Here is a 19,657-nt window from a genome sequence, read left to right on the forward strand (position 1 = left end):
TTTGCTTTTGTTTTGTTTTTATTTGTTTTTATTTGTTTGCTTTTGTTTTTTTTTTTTTTTTGTGTCATTGTTTCTTCGATTTTAATGACTATTCTGACTGAAAAAAATTTCAACAGATTATCTGACCTCACTGTACTTAATATTCGAAACGGGATTGTACGATATTGTAGACGTTATCAATGTGCTGTTTTAAAAGACACACCTAGTAGTGTTTATACATTCTAAACATATCTTAACAAGGTTCAAATCATTATTCAACTCCTCAGATAACTTTATCTATGGCTTTAAAGACTAAAATGGCCACTTTCATTTAAAAACAATTGAACATTTATTGTACCCATTTGTTACCGAACAGCTTATCAAAACATTTTATAGAAACGCCTGTGACCAGTATTAACGGCGTTAAATGCTTAGTAACATTTTTCACAAATAAGTGTAACAACCACTGTTTGGAAAACTATCTTGGTCAATGAGAAATGTAAATAAAATAGCAAAACATGAAAAGCAAACCAAAAACTAAACAACTATTACCAGCTCTTGTCGTCTACCGATATCCTCGTTAATACAAATAAAGCATAGCTTTTGTTACAAAGCGTCTTTGAAATGACTTTGTATCGACTGATAGTGCAAACAAAATCAATAGATATTCAGATGCTATTTTTAATTTTCTGTATGGTACTAACAAAATAAAAAAGCAGAATCTTAGATATTCATGCCATATGTAGGCGGCTGAATGAATGGTCATACAAAAACTAAAAACAAAAATACTGATATAGGATTGACAACATCAAAATACAACAAATACATGACGAAGAGATGTTAGTTCTTTTAAGATGTCGACAAAGCAAATATAGCAGATTCATTAATTAAAAAAACCCAAAATATTCATGATCAAAAGGTAAGAAATTTGGTACCATGCAAGTCTCTTCTGGCTTAAGTTTCAAAAATCGTTTCGTACAATGATTTTAAAAAAATAAGAACCAATCAATTCTGATGTGAATTTCTCAATTCATTCTGTTTTTTTTAATATAAGATGTCATGTATTTTTTCAACAAATTACTATCACAAATATACAAACATGCATGGTGTATAGTTGTTTGCAAAAACTTGTTTGATCTGTATAAAAATGATTAAAGTCAGTTCCAATGATTGAGATATTGCTAATGTTTAAACGCAGTCCATCTTTAGACAAAACAGGTATTCAAATTAAACAAAACTCTTTTTTACGTGTACGATGTGTATCACTTTTTGTTTGTGACCGACTGTTTCACAGATAGAATGGCACGAAATATCGTTTAAGATTAGGTCTAGTGCAGTATAAAATTATTGGTCATATTCCACCGAAATTTTCCGCTCTTCTTTTAAATACATTTGGTTACTTGATGGTTTCAGTTGTATTTATTTACACAGCTGGCAGTAAGTGACAATATGCACTGTATTTGTTGTTGTTTGAGCATCTCGAAGAGGTAATATTTCTTCAGAATCAATCCTTATACTAGAGACAAATCGTTGACATATTTGTACTTTAATATTTTGATTTTTCATTGTACATAATAACAAAAAGCTTATAAGATCATTTACATTAATTTCATAACAACATAATACTTTTAAGCGGATATAACAAATCCCCTCCTATGAGAAAAGAACTTGTTGACCCATACAGAGAATAACATTCCTACATACGTAACAGTCAACAAAGGTTGGTCCAATCAGTTGATAATGACCTACATATCCTCATTTGAACCTGTAAATATTTTGTATTTAAAAGGTCCAATTGGGTTTATGGAGCTCTTTAGAATACTGATTAGCATATCGTGTAAAACCATGATTTGAAATCTTAATCCAAACATTAGCACCGAGTACTGACAGAAGTTGGAGGTCATACATAATCACATATTTACTTTTAAAAATCTGGAAAGATTTTGAAATACACTGTAAATATCTGGGTTTTGTACAGGCAACACTAGTAAATTTGACTCAGCCAATTTTTTTTAAGGACTGACAGCATGTTTTAAGCTTATATAGAGAGATTTGAAATGCCATACCATAATAAACTCTTCTTCTATGGGGCTGTGAAAATTAGGGTGTTGTCATGATTGAGAAATAGTAATTAAGAGAACCAAAATTCTAGCGGAAATTAAAAGAATGTAACCCAGGAACAAAGGCCAGACATGGAAAACAGACACGAACAACAACGGAAATAAAATAACCAAGACATGCATACAAAGTAACAAAAGTAAACTTGGACTTCACTACTCGCCGAGTTGGTCATAAAAAGTTAAGCCCAGGGAAGACAAAAGAGGAAAGGTATACAGTTTTCATGTCGCAGATGGATACACCGTAACGATTCACGAGTTCACGATGACGACCATAAAAGTTCTATAATAATGACTTCAATCTTGTAGCAGCATAGCCTATTTGTTAGAATTCTAGCGTGATACAGGTGCTGAAGGGATGTTGCTACAGATGAAAGAAAAGTTGACAATACGGAAAGAAATGATCGCGTTTGTCGTATAGTTTGGTCAATAGTTTTCCTTTAACATGGATCTCTAAGTGTAGGTCAAGATATGAAGCTGACTTCAAAGTGTCTGTAGTATATTTTTTTCTCAAATTCTTTGGGATAGATGCGATGTATTAAATCCCCGAAACTTGAATTAACGATAATACGTCATCTATATAGCGTAAACCGAGGTTAGAAGATCTAGCTAAACGATGTTCCTTGTTTTGGATCAGATCAGCTATAAAGTCAGCCCCGTAAGAGTGAAATAATTGGTCAGCAAGTATTTTCATTTCATTCAAAAATGTCAACTTTCCTTTCATCTGTGGCAACATCTCTTCAGCACCTGCGTATGGAGTGTTCATATCACAACTCATACGTTATGCCAGAGCTTGCCGAGACTACGCAGACTTTTTGTATCGCACTAGAATTATAACAAATAGACTTCTGAAGCAGGGTTATGTAGCTACACGATTGAAGTCATCACTACAAAAGTTTTATGGTCGTCATCATGAACTCGTGGATCGTTACGGTGTATCCATCTGCGCAATTAAAAACTGATTTGTTCAACGTGTCATAGTTTTCCTGTCCTCTTTCGTCAACCCCGACTTGACTTTTTGTGCGCAACTCCGCCGAGTTGCTCATTTACTTTTGTTACTTTGTATTATGATTTTAGTTACTTTGTGTTCATTGTTGTTTATGTCTGTTTTCCATGTCTGATCTTTTTGCCTGGATAACTTTCTTTTGATTACTGCTATAACCTTGTTTCCCTTGATTACTCTTGTTCCCATTGGAATACCGACCATTTGTTGAAATACACATCCACCACACTGGACAAATATGTTGTTGATAAAAAAAAACATCTTCCTCGGTATATATGGAAGATGATTTGAAATTATTTTCTTTTTACAAAGTATGAGGAATCTCTACCAAGACTAACATATTTGTATCTATGTATACCGTCTTTTGTTGGAGTAACAACGATGTATAATGATTTTGAGTCGGACTTTGTACTGAGTATTGGGAATAGAAGTATAAAGAGTTGAAACATCATAGGTTTTAAGTCCCTGTATGAATCGGGCAGTCGGTGAAATATGGTATATCATTTGATAGTGTAATTTGACTATTTGCACCAAGAGAATTAAGGAAAACAGACAAGATTTTCCATATCATGCTGGGCCATTGAGTGAAGATTTCATTAAAATGCACTTAAAATGAAGGGCAAATAAAGATTTTTGCGCAAAGCCAGTGATGCAGAGATCAAATAATGGTCTTTTCAAATAGAGAAAGTATCCCTAAGTGATAATACATGGTCAGATCGTTGAGTTTTCACATGCACCTTGTTTCTGATTTTTTCCCATTTTGCCTGATTCTTACAAACACTTACACTTCATAATATTGTATTCAGATAATAATCTTGAGTTGAGAGTTTCCAGAATATATTTGAATTTTTCCGGATCCACATTGAATTAATATCACTAAGGGAGTAATAAGTGTCGTGGTACGACTAGAGACTCTCTTTGACAGCTGTCAGTGTAGAAATTAAAAGCTTTGAAAGAGGATTGGTGGTACATTTAGCAAATCCAGCTATGTAGCGGTTTTTTTTTTGTATGGTTTTTTGGGGAGTTAAGGAAATAAATATATATATTGTGGGACCCTACATTACTGACTCCTTCCATAGACAATGTGGGATATTTTGGTAGTTGTTCGATTTTTTTAAATCCAATTCCAATTATCATAATTAGAGAGAATGAACATATATTGTCATACTGTTTTGTTACATTTTATGTGTTGTGTGATTTATATGCTCTATATTGGCTCTATGACTACATTTATTCATATATTTCTTATAAGGTTATTTTAGAACAAGCGACTGAGTTGAATGTAAGATACAGCTGATATTCCAAATGAATTATTGATTTATATATTCATAATTATTTTTATTTATAATAAGAGACACTGTTTCAATGAAATATAGTATGGGCCTTGTTGTGCCAACAATATAGAATAAAAATATCTGTTCCTTGATATCATGTTCCATGATATACGTTTCATATCGTTTGTTTCCCGCAACATATTTTGCCGGGAGATCCGTCATAACTTTGACGTTTCATTTTGGTTTCATGTTATACTAATGAATTTCTATTTACATCGAGGTTGGACCTACTAATGTAACGTACTTTAAGCTATGTATTCGTCATAATTAATAATTCTATCTATGTATTATTTCGCTGCTTCGTGCAGTCAAATATCATTCTTTATTTTGTTTATTCAGCCAACCGGAAATGGCACTATTTTGACGAGTAACGAAAACTCCTGTTGGATTGGTAATGATGGGGATTCCGAAAACGGTCGGCAACACGAACAGTCGCAAATAGTTAAAGGAAATTTTACACCAATTACATCATTTTAACATCTTGAATGTGTTGGCTAGCAAATGGGCGTGGAAATATATAAGTAAATGGTAAAACACAATAGTAATACAATATCAATAGAAAATCAATAGAAAATGACACAAAAGCATGAAAATACAATATGTAAAAAGAACTTAATTAAGATTTAATTAATTAAATCGCTATTAAGCTTCACTGAGAAAATAATTTATCGATCGGCACCTAACATACAGTGAAAAATTGCGGTGCACTCGAAAATCAATCTGCCTAACATTAAAATTAAAGTCAATAAACCTACAAAAATTATATCTAATTATCAAAATGTATGTAATTAACCATCGGAATTATATTTATACAAAGATAAAGTAAAAAACTCACCAAATTAATAATATTTCCACCAAATCAACACAGAAAAACAATCGTGAAATTACAACGGAAGTACTCGAAATAGTAAACAATAACACTGGATGGAAAAATGATAATCGAAAATGATGATTAATGATATTTGGTTTAACGGTGGAAATGAACTCTACATACCAGCCCCTTAATTGTGAAGCATAGCGAGCAATTACAATAAAACAAAAAAATATAAACCATAAAAAAATACAAGAAATACCCTCACAAAATAATCAAAGTGAAAATGTCAAAATAACAAATGAAACATATCTCAAAATGTCCCTACTAGGTAAGTATACATAATACCCTAAATTAGTCTAACTCTAAAATTGTACACAGTTTGTCAATCGGACGGGTAAGTATGGTTGAACCAATCTTAACTTTGACTTGACGAACTAGTCCATTACGATCAGGAATCAATGCATGTACAAGTCCCATAGGCCAAGAATTTCTTGGAGAGTTCGAATCAACTACTAGAACTACATCTCCAACATGTAAATTTCTCTTAACATTGTTCCATTTTTGCCGTTCTTGAAGAATTGGTAGGTATTCACATAACCATCGACTCCAGAATAAATTGGACATGTACTGAAGTTGACGCCACCTACGTCTGCAGTAATTGTCAGTCTTAGAAAATAATCCAGGAGGAAGAACCGGCTTGCATTTCATCAGAAGCAAATGGTTTGGCGTTAATGCTTCTAAATCGTTCGGATTGTCAGAGTTCATAGTAATAGGTCTGCTATTCAGTATAGCTTCCACTTCACACATCAGTGTATGTAGACCGTCATCGTCTAGAACTTGTTCCTTGATCACACTTGAAATTACTCTCCTGATACTACGAATCAACCTTTCCCAAATACCTCCGAAATGGGAACCACAAGGAGGGTTGAATTTCCATTCAACACTGTTTTGAAGCATCGAACTTTCAATCTGATGTAAATTCCATTCGTCAATAGCTCGTTTCATTTCCCGTTCCGCACCAATGAAATTAGTTCCGTTGTCAGATCTTATGAGTGAAACTTGTCCTCGTCGAGAAACGAATCGTCTTAGAACGTTAATATACGAATCAGTGTCCAATGATGAAGCGATTTCCAAATGAACTGCCCGACTGGCCAAACATGTAAATATCACTCCGTGACGTTTAACTCTAGATCTGCGTTGTTTAACCTCAAAAGGTCCAAAATAATCCACACCGACTCTAGTAAAAGGCGGATCGTCCGGTAACACACGATCTTCTGGCAATTCTACCATTTTTTGCTCTCCAACTTTAGCACTTACACGACGACAATTTACGCACTTGGAAATTATCTTTCTGATGGCGGAAGGAGCACTAATTATCCAGTATCTTTGCCTCAACGCTGACAACATATGATTACGACCACTGTGTTTCAAAAGAATATGAAAATGATGAAGTATCAAATTCGACACGTGATTGTTCTTTGGCAGTATAACTGGATGTTTACGGTTTTCTGGTAAGCTTGAAGAATGTAAGCGTCCTCCGACACGCAATAAATTTCCATCAAGAAAAGGATCAAGAGTTCTTATACGACTGTTCTTGTGAATTTTCGGATTTCCTGACTTCAAAGCACCAATTTCCTTTCGGAATGCTTCTTGCTGCACAATACTTATAATAGTGTTTTCGGATTCTTCAAGATCTTTTAAAGTCAGTTTATGCCTAATCCTGTGATCAGCTCTTGTCTGTAGTTTACGCACACGCTTCAGTAATTGCTCTTTAAATTTTATTATCCAAGCTACGGCACGTTTTAACTTATACCATGAGGAATAATGCTCGAAAAGTTTTAACATAGTGTCAATGTTTGTGTTGTTTAGTCTTAACACAACTGTAGCAACTTTCGCACGCTTTATTTCTCGATCTTCCGTGTCGATGTTCCCGAGATCTTCTGTAGGTAGACTAGGCCATTCATCCGGATGCCGATTCAAGAACGCCGGTGCATCGATCCAATGTTTTTCTAGCAAATCGTTAACAGATGCACCTCGAGACGATATGTCTGCAGGATTCATCTTCGTATTTATATATCTCCAATCACTAATATTCGATCCCTCGTGAAAGTCTATTCGCTACGAATGTTTGAAATCTAGCGGTTGTGTTGTTGATATACCGAAGAATGGACATACTATCAGTCCAGAAATACGAATGGTCTATCGGAATTTCGAGTTCACTTATAATCATCTTGTTAGTCCTAACAGCGACCGTCGCTGCCGTAAGTTCCAACCGGGGAATAGTAACTTGCTTCAGTGGCGTAACTCTAGCCTTGCCCATTACGAATGAACAGTGAATTTCGTGGTCGACATTTTCAAGTCTGAGATAACTTAATACACCGTAACCCGATTCGCTGGCATCGGCAAAATGGTGAAGATGAGCAGATAACACGTTTCCGAAATCGGGTGGTTTGAAGCAACGAGGCACACTGAAGCTAGAAAGTCTCGACAAATCGTTGTACCAAATCTCCCAGTTCTGTAATAGTACGTCGGGTACCGGATCGTCCCATGCCAATCTCAACTTACATAGTTCCTGAAGAATAATTTTCGGTCTCAAAGTAAGCGGAGCCAAAAATCCCAACGGATCGTACACACTACTGACCATTGATAAGATTCCTCGTCTGGTTTTCGGTTTGTCTTGAAGAGATATCTTAAACTGAAAAGTATCGGTTTCAACGCACCATTGAACGCCTAACGCTCTGTCGATCGGCAAAATCTCTTGATCTAAATCAATGTCCTTCACTTCTTTGGCTCTATCTGATATCGGTATCGATCGCATCACATCTCGACTACTGCTAATCCATTTAGCTATCCTGAATCCACCTCTCCGAAGAAGCGCTTGTAAATCCTGAACTAACGTAATAGCACCGTCAACTGTTTCCACCGATTTAAGACAATCGTCCACGTAAAAGTTTCTCAATACCGTATCTATCACTTTATCATTGAAATGACCTCTGCCTTCTTCTGCAGTTTGTCTGAGCGCATAATTGACACAGCTCGGTGACGACGTGGCACCAAAAAGGTGAACGTTCATTTGATACTCGATCGGTTTCGAGTTAGTGTGTCCATCTTTCCACCATAGGAATCTTAAGTAATTTCCATCTTCAGTAGGCACGCGCACTTGATGGAACATGGAATCAATGTCACCCATTATTGCAATGTCATCTTGCCGAAATCTAATCAATGTTCCAACGAGACTGTTCGTAAGATTAGGACCTTGAAGTAAGCGTTCGTTTAATGACGTACCTTGGAATCTTGCCGCACAATCGAAAACCACTCTGATCTTGTTCTTACGTGGGTGATACACACCGTGATGTGGTAGATACCATACATGACCATCGTCCTTTAACAAATCTTCTGATGATACCTCCGACGCATATCCTTCACCTAAAACTTTTTTCATGAACGTTACATACTCATCTTGAAAGTGTTTGTCTTTTTCAAAACGCTTAGCCAGTAACATCAACCTCTGTTCTGCCTGCTTACGATTATTCGGCATCGTGTTTTCGTTCGACTTAAACGGAAGGTCTATAATATAGTGTCCATTTTCGAGAGTTATCGATCTTGAAACATTATCTAGAAATTTACGATCTTCTACGGAAGGCGAATTGACATCATCAATAGTCCTTTCACAAAAGTCAAAGTCAAACTGATTGCGAATTTGAACTTCCAGCGAAACGTCTATACGATTCTCGGACACAACTGACGCACTGATGCGATTGGCTCTGACGAAATTACAAGAAGTATTTTCATCTCTAGAAACATTCAACGGACCGTTTATTACCCAGCCAAGCACAGTCTCAACCGCGAAAGGTCCACCATTAGCACACGGTACCACACTCCACGGCTCCATTGCACGAGGAACATTAACTCCGATTAAGAGTCCAACGTGATCGTTACTAATCCTTTGTAATGGAATATCACGCAAATGTGGCCAATTTGAAATGTCACTTACTGAAACGATATCACTACTAGTAACAGGTAATATCTCCTGTGAAAAAGTAGTCGGTAAGGATATAACATTATTACCGTTTAAGTCACTGATTTCCAAACCACTAACTACGTAATAGTCTTTCACATCCGTTTCCGTCTGTGTCATTGTAAGCAAACCGAGTTTCGTTTTCTTTCCTTCGACATTCAATTCGCGCATGATAGTTTCTGAGCAAAACGTTGCGGTACTGCCACAGTCAAGAAAAGCGTACGTTTCAACAAACTTGTCACTTTTCGCACATTTAATTCTTACTGGTAATATTGGAAGTGCCTGCTGGACGACATCTCCAGCCCCTGTAGACGTTGCAGAACTAGTAACATCTCTAACCGAATTGTCATTACAAGTTTCATTTACTTTCTGTTCACGTGAATCGACGTGAAGAATTGACGGATGACCCTTTTTACACACGGAACACGTTGCCTTCTGACTACATACAACCTTCTGATGACTGTATTTCAGACAACCGAAACAGAAACCTTTAGACTTGAGAAAATCGTATCTGTCTTCAAGAGACTTACTTGTAATCTTGTCGCACATCTTCAGTGAATGACTTGAGTTTCCACAGTAAACACATGGTTTCGAAAATGCATTAGGTTTTGAGTCCGTACTATCGTTACGATCATTTTGAGAGTTAGATTCAACTGACGTGGCCAACGTTTTACGATTACCATAAGACGAGGATTTCGATTCTTGAAGTTTCTTTACCGACGAGGGTGTACGCATAACGTCTTTACCGTAAATAGGGTCATTAGCCTTTTTTGCCTCTCTCTTAACGAAATCTACAAGTTGACTAAATAACAAAGTTCTTCGCTGTGACTTTGTTGCATACACTATATTACGCCACTTGTCTTGTAAATTGAACGGAAGTTTTCGAACTAGAGTTTTCATATTGTCCGAGTATTCTAACACCCTGACCTCATCGACGTTCTGAACAGCATACAAACACTCGGTAAGAAATATCGAAAAGTCATCTAACGCTTTGGGGTTATCTTGCTTAACCACGGGCCAATCTAAAGCCTTTCTAACGAACGAATTAGCTATCACATCCGGCTCACCGTACCTGTCCTGAAGTTCATTCATTGACGCTGTATAGCCTGTTTCCGCATCCAAGTGAGAAAATCCTTTTACAATACGATGTGGCTCTCCAAGGGTAAACTGTAACAAGTAAGTTAAACGTTCATCACAGGAAGCCGTATTCGATTCAATTCTAGCTTGAAATTGTCTCTTAAATCCATTGAACAACATAGGATTGCCATCAAATTTCTGTATGTCGATTTGATTTGAGGCTTATTCAGCTCGCGGACTATTGAAATACTTTCTGACGGAACGACAGGTGTGTTTCTATTTACTAAGTCGTAGTTCTTCACCCTAGGCGTAGACTTACTTGGAATCCATTCAGATGCTTGCGGATTTAAACGTGACGTTTCTTCCTGTACATACGTTTTCATACGTGTTGCCTCTGATTGTCTAGGTTTCTGATTGTAAGATACTTCAGTTAGATTTTCATGTCTATTGAGTTTAAATTCTAACAAATCGTCGTCTCTCATACTTTTCTCCAGTTCCTCTATCACCTTTGATTTAGCGTCACTAACTTTAAGCTCCGTTTTTATTTCCAATTCTTCTTCCTGAATTTTAAGTTTTAACTTAGCTTCCTCGAGTTGTTTCTTCTCACTTAACGCTTCGGCTCTTGCTAGCAATTCTACCTTACGTTGTTCTTCCATTAACTTGGCTTTGGATATATGACTTGCATTACTAGATCTCGCACTTCTGTGTGACCTTGCACCTGAACTCCTGTGCGATCTTACGCTCCCGGATCTGTGTGATCTCTGATCATCTTGAACTATATGTTGCGGCGATATTGTTTTCGCTTTATTCAATATAAACCAGTCCTTTGCTGATTGATTTGTTGATAGAAAGACTCGATTTTTATCCTGGAACGAGGCATTGTCTACTTGTTTATCGTTCAAGTCAGTAAAAATTGCTTGGTACTTATCATGTGTCTCTAGTAATTCCTCGTATATACCTATCCACTTAGAATACACTGGTCGGACCAAATCAACGTCTCCTGGTTGCGATATCAATCGTTCAAGTTCACCACTTAGGATTGTCAATGATTTTATAAGACGAGTACGTTGGTTTCTATAAAGATTCATGGAATACATCAATCCCTTTTCCGTAAGCTTTCTTTCTCTACTAGCTTCTACTAAGTCTTCCGTATTGTCATCCATTGTCACTTGATAAATTATTAATTTTTAAATAATGTGTTGGCTAGCAAATGGGCGTGGAAATATATAAGTAAATGCGTAACATCTTTAATGACAACAACCAGAGAGTCCAGAGATTCCAGAGAGTACATTTCATTAGCTGAACAAAAATATAGATGATGTTGACGATGTTGACGATGTTGACGATTTACTGAAAATAGAAAAATGAAATACAATGTACCTATGTCGTCAACCAAGAAAATAACCAATCAAAACAAAAAATACAAACACAATAGTAATACAATATCAATAGAAAATCAATAGAAAATGACTCAAAAGCATGAAAATACAATATGTAAAAAGAACTTAATTAAGATTTAATTAATTAAATCGCTATTAAGCTTCACTGAGAAAACAATTTATCGATCGGCACCTAACATAAAGTGAAAAATTGCGGTGCACTCGAAAATCAATCTGCCTAACATTAAAATTAAAGTCAATAAACCTACAAAAATTATATCTAATTATCAAAATGTATGTAATTAACCATCGGAAGTATATTTATACAAAGATAAAGTAAAAAACTCACCAAATTAATAATATTTCCACCAAATCAACACAGAAAAACAATCGTGAAATTACAACGGAAGTACTCGAAATAGTAAACAATAACACTGGATGGAAAAATGATAATCGAAAATGATGATTAATGATATTTGGTTTAACGGTGGAAATGAACTCTACATACCAGCCCCTTAATTGTGAAGCATAGCGAGCAATTACAATAAAACAAAAAAATATAAACCATAAAAAAATACAAGAAATACCCTCACAAAATAATCAAAGTGAAAATGTCAAAATAACAAATGAAACATATCTCAAAATGTCCCTACTAGGTAAGTATACATAATACCCTAAATTAGTCTAACTCTAAAATTGTACACAGTTTGTCAATCGGACGGGTAAGTATGGTTGAACCAATCTTAACTTTGACTTGACGAACTAGTCCATTACGATCAGGAATCAATGCATGTACAAGTCCCATAGGCCAAGAATTTCTTGGAGAGTTCGAATCAACTACTAGAACTACATCTCCAACATGTAAATTTCTCTTAACATTGTTCCATCTTTGCCGTTCTTGAAGAATTGGTAGGTATTCACATAACCATCGACCAGAATAAATTGGACATGTACTGAAGTTGACGCCACCTACGTCTGCAGTAATTGTCAGTCTTAGAAAATAATCCAGGAGGAAGAACCGGCTTGCATTTCATCAGAAGCAAATGGTTTGGCGTTAATGCTTCTAAATCGTTCGGATTGTCAGAGTTCATAGTAATAGGTCTGCTATTCAGTATAGCTTCCACTTCACACATCAGTGTATGTAGACCGTCATCGTCTAGAACTTGTTCCTTGATCACACTTGAAATTACTCTCCTGATACTACGAATCAACCTTTCCCAAATACCTCCGAAATGGGAACCACAAGGAGGGTTGAATTTCCATTCAACACTGTTTTGAAGCATCGAACTTTCAATCTGATGTAAATTCCATTCGTCAATAGCTCGTTTCATTTCCCGTTCCGCACCAATGAAATTAGTTCCGTTGTCAGATCTTATGAGTGAAACTTGTCCTCGTCGAGAAACGAATCGTCTTAGAACGTTAATATACGAATCAGTGTCCAATGATGAAGCGATTTCCAAATGAACTGCCCGACTGGCCAAACATGTAAATATCACTCCGTGACGTTTAACTCTAGATCTGCGTTGTTTAACCTCAAAAGGTCCAAAATAATCCACACCGACTCTAGTAAAAGGCGGATCGTCCGGTAACACACGATCTTCTGGCAATTCTACCATTTTTTGCTCTCCAACTTTAGCACTTACACGACGACAATTTACGCACTTGGAAATTATCTTTCTGATGGCGGAAGGAGCACTAATTATCCAGTATCTTTGCCTCAACGCTGACAACATATGATTACGACCACTGTGTTTCAAAAGAATATGAAAATGATGAAGTATCAAATTCGACACGTGATTGTTCTTTGGCAGTATAACTGGATGTTTACGGTTTTCTGGTAAGCTTGAAGAATGTAAGCGTCCTCCGACACGCAATAAATTTCCATCAAGAAAAGGATCAAGAGTTCTTATACGACTGTTCTTGTGAATTTTCGGATTTCCTGACTTCAAAGCACCAATTTCCTTTCGGAATGCTTCTTGCTGCACAATACTTATAATAGTGTTTTCGGAAAGTGACAACCACCCAATATACAAAACTTGAGTGGCACTTCAGGACTAAATAAGGCGAGAATGATACAATGTAACGGCTGTTGACTGTTCTCGAAATACATTATAGTTACTAAAATATCAGTATATAATGTATTGATGTATCACCTTGAACATCCTTTTCGGACCTCTTTGCTTTTGCACAAAATTTGTCAGGAAGACAAAAATTGAAATTAAAAAAAAAAATTCAAAGTATATGAAGAGAAGAGTTTTTATATTTTAAAATGAGAGAAATATGAGAGTCATTTTGAGTTTGTTCATTTCGCTCATTTTTGCTGATACTTTTAAGAATAAAAATTTGTCACAAATTGCTTACTTACGAATAAAACAAACTTTTCCTGCATATTTTATCCCTAAAGTGTTCATTACGAATGCAATAATACCTATGTACTATGTATACTAGAAAATCTGGGTATTTATTTCTGAACACACTTCCTTTGTTTAGGGAAACTTTTTTGTCATAGTGTTCATCGAATCCTCTCTAGATTCGGGTCAACTTAAAGTGTCATCTGTTTTATCAAATCCTCGAAAGAGTAATCAAGGGAACCAATGTAATAGCGGTAATCAAAAGAATTTAATCCAGGGATACAAAGTAACTATAGAAGTCTATGGGAAAATTAATACTGAGACCTTATACGTTATGTGTTTATAACTTAAATTATCTCCCTTCTAACATCAATTTATGATTTAATTTCAGAAGTAACACGCTTCCAGGTTGGATAAAAAAAATTGTCCATTATCTCATAGACCAAATTGTGTGTATGTCTGTGACGTTATCCACCTTTCCAATGATTTAATCGTTTGATACTAAACTTAAATTATAAGGAATGACATATTTTTCAGTCTATTCGAAATAACCTCAAAGCCCTTGGAGCACACTTGAAAATAACCTGCTACGCAGAATATTTAGTGTACATCGCGTGATTGTAGACAGAAAAAAATATAACAGTAATTCCTTAATTGATTTCATAGCAAGGTTATATAAGTTAAAGATATTTTTTTTAAATCTTGATTTGTGTGAATTTTAAGGATTTGCTCATAAACCTAAAGTTACCTTAGTAGTTTCTTTTGCTCTCTGTGTGAAACTTTTAATTTAGATCCACTTATAATGTATGTATTACCTACAATGTATGTATTCCCTACAATGTATGTATTACCTACAATTTCGACAAAATGAGTGAAACAAAGGTATTCAATGATTTGTTTCAAATTTTCATTAAAAAGAAATCAGAATCTTAATGGAAACTTATCTTCCTGCTCCCTTTCTTAAATGAGACATTTTTGTTTGTTTTTATATTGTTGTTTGTTATTTTTGTAGATTTTATTGCTTGGATTTCTGAATATTTATTTTTGTTTTGCCGGTTTATTTATCATTTATTGGTGAGAGGAAGAAAGATTTTTCGCCGAGTACATAAACTCCTGGGTCGTGCATAATTTAACGAAAATTTCATAAGCACTCATTATTTTTGTGGAAACGTGTTTCACAACACGGACATTTAGTAACCTTTTTGTAATCCTTTAAGGTCTTTTCAAGCAATCAGATATATCATGATGCCTTGTTTATTTAGTTATGATTCGTAAATGAGAAACTCGGACTGAACTAAAAACTGGGAGCATGGACCAGGTGTACCTGTATATATTTACATTATTTCTCCATTTTTCGTAAATTCGTATAGATCGTATAGATTTAAAAGAGTAATCAAGGTAACTAAGGTTATAGTGGTAATCAAAAGAATGTAGTCCAGGGACAAAGACAAAGATCAGACATGGAAAACAGACATACACTACAAAGAACATAAAGTAACTAAAATTATACATACAAAGTAACAAAAGCAAAAAAACAGAAAATTTAAATTTGAAACTTCATATATAACTAGTTTCTGAAAACAAATCAAATCATAGATAAAAAAAAACAACTTCGATACTGGAATGCGAAGGGACAAGTGTACAAAGGTTCTCATATGAGTTTAAATGCTGTTATTTCCCCCCAAGTAGTTACAATGTAGTTAACTAAAAGTGTCCTGTGTTTAGTAATAAAAAAGTACAAAGAAACAAAAGTAAATGCGCATCCAAGACTCAACGTCCTATTTGAAGCATTGAAATTAATATGCCGACCACTATGGCTCGAGTCTAAAAGAGCGACAGAAACAAAATTGTAGATAAAATAATGCAGCGTTTTCTTAGAATTGCCAATAAATCCCGTGCATAGTAAATGGTTCTTATTTTAGATAACTAAAACAAACATAACCAAACAAAACCAAAAGAAGAACGCATACAATTTTTATAGCTTGAAGAGGGACAACTGAGCAAATTTTTGTTTTGTTTTCCGAAACATCTTGGAACAGGCTATCAAGTGGAACTCAAACCTATATCTCTGCTTTGTTAGCTTTGAGAAAGCGTTCGGCAATGTCCATCGAGAAACACTATGGGAGATTGTGAAAGTATATGGAATACTAATGATGGTCAAGATAATGTATGAAGGCAATAGATGTACAGTTGTTGATGGTACAGGTGAATATGAATGGTTCAACATTAAATCAGGTGTAAAGCAAGGGTGCGACATGTCAGGCTGTCTATTCCTTTTTTTTTCATTGATTGGATTATGAGACATACCTATACAAATTACAACACTAGTATAAGTTTGAAAATGACAACAAATCTAGATTTTGCAAATGATATTGCCCTTCTCCAAAGCACAAAATATCATATGCAAATAAAAGAAGACAATTTAAACAACTACGCAACATCAACAGGACTAAAACAAAATGCTGTAAAAAGCAATGCGCCTCAACGTAAAGAAAAACAGCCCAAGTTGAACACATTAGCCATCAAATGAAGACCTGCAGATGGAAATGGATAGGCTATGTTTTAAGAATGAATACCAATGCGCATCCACAGATTGTCTTATCATGGACACCAGGAGGAAAACGTAAAAGAGGTAGGCCAAAAGAGACCTGGCAGCGAACAGCCGAAAGAGATAGGGACACCTGGGATTTAAGACATAGACGGAGGCCAGGACAGAGATCTGTGGAGGACTTGTCAGCAGCCATAATCTCTTCTAGGGGAAACGAATTCAATCAAAAAGTCAAATTTAAAACAAGTTGTTTAGTATCTAAACATTTTTTTTAATTGCTTTCCTGTGTTTTATCTCCAAATTTTTCTTTTGAAAGTTAAATGGTAGTTTCGTTGAGGTTCTGTATCAAACCAAATTATAGAAAAAAGTCTGATTTGATGATTTCTCATACATGTTCCAACAATACACCATCACTTATAAGTTGACAATGGAGAACAATAGACTGAAAATAAACTTCAGGAAGAGGATAATAAATTACATTGTTTAATAACTGACATTTCTTTTAGATGGAATCCTTAACGCTGGAGGGTGTCGACAAGCGTCTTCATCACAAGTTCGACATTTCTGACCGTCTATGGTTTGGTATGTTGGTAAAACACATTCCTTTGGTATACCCCACAATTTGCAATGAAGTTTTGGACAAAGTGGATAAATTATCGTATCGTTTGTCAGGGAATTATTAGTTGTAGGAGGTGGTTTTGGGGTGGTCGGTGGCGGATCAATACAAAGGTCAAGATCACAATCTCTACAGAGAAATCCATTAATCCTTCTGAAGTGTCTCATTACACATTTTTGTGGAATGTGTTTATCGATGCAAACGACACCAGCACAATAAGGTACTGCAACTTTCGGAGGCCATTCCTTTATGACACAAAGGTCCACGTCACAACTTTTACATACGGTACCATTCAACATAATAAAGTCCTCTGCAGCACATTGTGGTGGAATGAATAGGTTTGGACATGGAATATCACATGGTGCTGCTGGTTTAGATGCTGAATCTGGTTGAAAATGAAAATAACAAATTAAGTATGGAAACACATACTGCATTTTTTTTTTATTTATCGGTTTATTAGAGGAATGTGTTTTATGTCTCTATGTTAAAACGTCAATATGGTGTTTTGTTTTATCAAACATTTACAATAATTCTTCTATTGTCCTGTAAAGAAACTGAATTAACATTCATGACTTGGAACTTTCTCTGAATTAGTTTGTTTGAGCAGAATAAGGTCTTTCAAATCACGAGTAGGTAAATTGATTGATAGCATGTAGATTTGTCGGAAATTTTCTGCTATATTTTAATGTAAAGTCTCTACATTTTTAAATAAATTGTTTAATTTCGGAAATACTAACTGACTAACTATTTATAGTACTATTCATGGTGAAATAGGATGTATGCCATTATTTGCTTTTTTCCGTAACATCTTTAGTACAGTGTACTGTAAACGGACTCATTTTCGCAGTTTAATTATTGTTGTTATTTTGGCGGCGGACATAATAATAACCGCGAAATTGGTTGTGAACCCTATATAAAGCTAACCATTTTTTATACCGCGAAATTGTTTTGATACTAGTAAATTTGTTCACTGAACAGAATTCGCGAAAATTAATACGTTTAAAGTAATGTTTACTGGTATGTAAACAATTAACTCTTTTTACTTAACTAACATACAACAAATGACAAGTTGAAATATGAGAATTTCTTTATTTCAACTCTATTCAAAATCTAAAAATACATATTCGTAAACCTTACAAATGATCATGAAACATGATGTCACAGAACTAGTCATGTGTGTTTGCATTTTCTTCCACTTACGTGACATTTGCATATAAATGGTAAATCAAACTCCTTATATTTTTAGAGATAAATACAATTTCAATATATATAAATTCTAAAAATACATATTCGTAAACCTTACAAATGATCATGAAACATGATGTCACAGAACAAGTCATGTGTGTTTGCATTTTCTTCCACTTACGTGACATTTGCATATAAATGGTAAATCAAACTCCTTATATTTTTAGAGATAAATACAATTTCAATATATATAAATTCTAAAAATACATATTCGTAAACCTTACAAATGATCATGAAACATGATGTCACAGAACTAGTCATGTGTGTTTGCATTTTCTTCCACTTACGTGACATTTGCATATAAATGGTAAATCAAACTCCTTATATTTTTAGAGATAAATATGATTCCAATATATATCAATTCTAAAAATACATATTCGTAAACCTTACAAATGATCATGAAACATGATTTCACAGAACTAGCCATGTTTGTTTGCATTTTCTTCCACTTACGTGACATGTGCATATAAATGGTAAATCAAACTCCTTATAATTTTAGAGATAAATACGATTCCAATATAGATAAACAACACAAAATATTTCTCGCCGTTCTTTATGACCAATCTATTGAAAGGTCAACAATGTAAATATTTCATTAAGTTTAAAACATGTTAAACGCTATTGAAAAAAAAAATACATGGCGTCAGCATCGTGAGGTGCAGAGTATTTTTGCTTCATTAATGTAGGAAATTCGGTTTTGCTACTAGGTTGGGATTGTAGGTATTTTATAAAATTGTCCCTGAATTTTATTAATTTTAAGAACGTCACCCTCTGAAAAAGTAAATTATAGTTACTAACTTCATGAAAAAAATAAATCAATAATATTTTTTTCTCGAAAAGGTCTATTAACATATACACTTTTATAAACATTTCAATTCTTTATCCAAAGCACTTCCTTATACGTAAAGCGCACGTAACTCCCAATGAAAAGAAAAGCTAAATGTGACAAAATGCCCTACATACACTTGATTTTCATCAATGTCAAATATTAACCGACTATCCTTTGATCTGACCACTTACCTGTTACTGGTACAAATGATAATCCGGCTATACAGAAAATAATCGTTTTTCTCCGAAGGTATAACATCATACGAATAAACAAAGTACGTAATGGCGATAATTAATTAACTAGAATAATTAATTATGTGACAAGAATAATAGTATAATTTAAAACGA

General features: G+C 34.8%; 5 protein-coding genes across 5 annotated transcripts; all 5 read right to left on the minus strand.

The window, feature by feature from the left end:
* Positions 1-5,598: 5,598 nt before the first annotated feature.
* LOC148608895 (uncharacterized) lies at positions 5,599-7,308 on the minus strand. Its single transcript, XM_088541168.1, has one exon. It carries the CDS (start codon positions 7,306-7,308, stop codon positions 5,599-5,601), a length of 1,710 nt encoding a protein of 569 aa, XP_088397294.1.
* Positions 7,309-7,333: 25 nt separating this feature from the next.
* LOC148608896 (uncharacterized) lies at positions 7,334-10,357 on the minus strand. The gene has a single exon (XM_088541169.1). It carries the CDS (start codon positions 10,355-10,357, stop codon positions 7,334-7,336), a length of 3,024 nt encoding a protein of 1,007 aa, XP_088397295.1.
* LOC148608897 (uncharacterized) lies at positions 9,802-12,602 on the minus strand. Its single transcript, XM_088540798.1, has 2 exons — positions 12,071-12,602; positions 9,802-11,692 (listed from the first exon to the last, which is right to left on the minus strand). Exon 2 carries the CDS (start codon positions 11,503-11,505, stop codon positions 10,447-10,449), a length of 1,059 nt encoding a protein of 352 aa, XP_088396924.1. The 5' UTR covers positions 11,506-11,692; positions 12,071-12,602; the 3' UTR covers positions 9,802-10,446.
* Positions 12,603-12,638: 36 nt separating this feature from the next.
* LOC148608898 (uncharacterized) lies at positions 12,639-13,337 on the minus strand. The gene has a single exon (XM_088541171.1). It carries the CDS (start codon positions 13,335-13,337, stop codon positions 12,639-12,641), a length of 699 nt encoding a protein of 232 aa, XP_088397297.1.
* Positions 13,338-16,867: 3,530 nt separating this feature from the next.
* Positions 16,868-19,599, minus strand: LOC148608899 (uncharacterized). The gene is made up of 2 exons (XM_088541907.1): positions 19,502-19,599; positions 16,868-17,621 (listed from the first exon to the last, which is right to left on the minus strand). Exons 1-2 carry the CDS (start codon positions 19,569-19,571, stop codon positions 17,104-17,106), a joined length of 588 nt encoding a protein of 195 aa, XP_088398033.1. The 5' UTR covers positions 19,572-19,599; the 3' UTR covers positions 16,868-17,103.
* Between the last annotated feature and the right edge of the window lie 58 nt (positions 19,600-19,657).

This window comes from Perna viridis, chromosome 8 (genome assembly GCF_037379345.1).
Source record: "Perna viridis isolate PV_CMFRI_1.1 ecotype Kerala chromosome 8, ASM3737934v1, whole genome shotgun sequence".
In the NCBI taxonomy this organism is placed as follows: domain Eukaryota; kingdom Metazoa; phylum Mollusca; class Bivalvia; order Mytilida; family Mytilidae; genus Perna; species Perna viridis.

What these genes read in the sequence shown, in the direction of transcription:
- LOC148608897 (XM_088540798.1), bottom strand. Translation starts at nt 11,505, where the DNA reads ATGGATGACAATACGGAAGACTTAGTAGAAGCTAGTAGAGAAAGAAAG.
- LOC148608895 (XM_088541168.1), bottom strand. Translation starts at nt 7,308, where the DNA reads ATGAATCCTGCAGACATATCGTCTCGAGGTGCATCTGTTAACGATTTG.
- LOC148608899 (XM_088541907.1), bottom strand. Translation starts at nt 19,571, where the DNA reads ATGATGTTATACCTTCGGAGAAAAACGATTATTTTCTGTATAGCCGGA. An exon ending in ATCATTTGTACCAGTAACAG is followed by an intron (nt 17,622 to 19,501) that starts GTAAGTGGTCAG and finishes ATTTTCAACCAG; the next exon opens with ATTCAGCATCTAAACCAGCA.
- LOC148608896 (XM_088541169.1), bottom strand. Translation starts at nt 10,357, where the DNA reads ATGAATGAACTTCAGGACAGGTACGGTGAGCCGGATGTGATAGCTAAT.
- LOC148608898 (XM_088541171.1), bottom strand. Translation starts at nt 13,337, where the DNA reads ATGGTAGAATTGCCAGAAGATCGTGTGTTACCGGACGATCCGCCTTTT.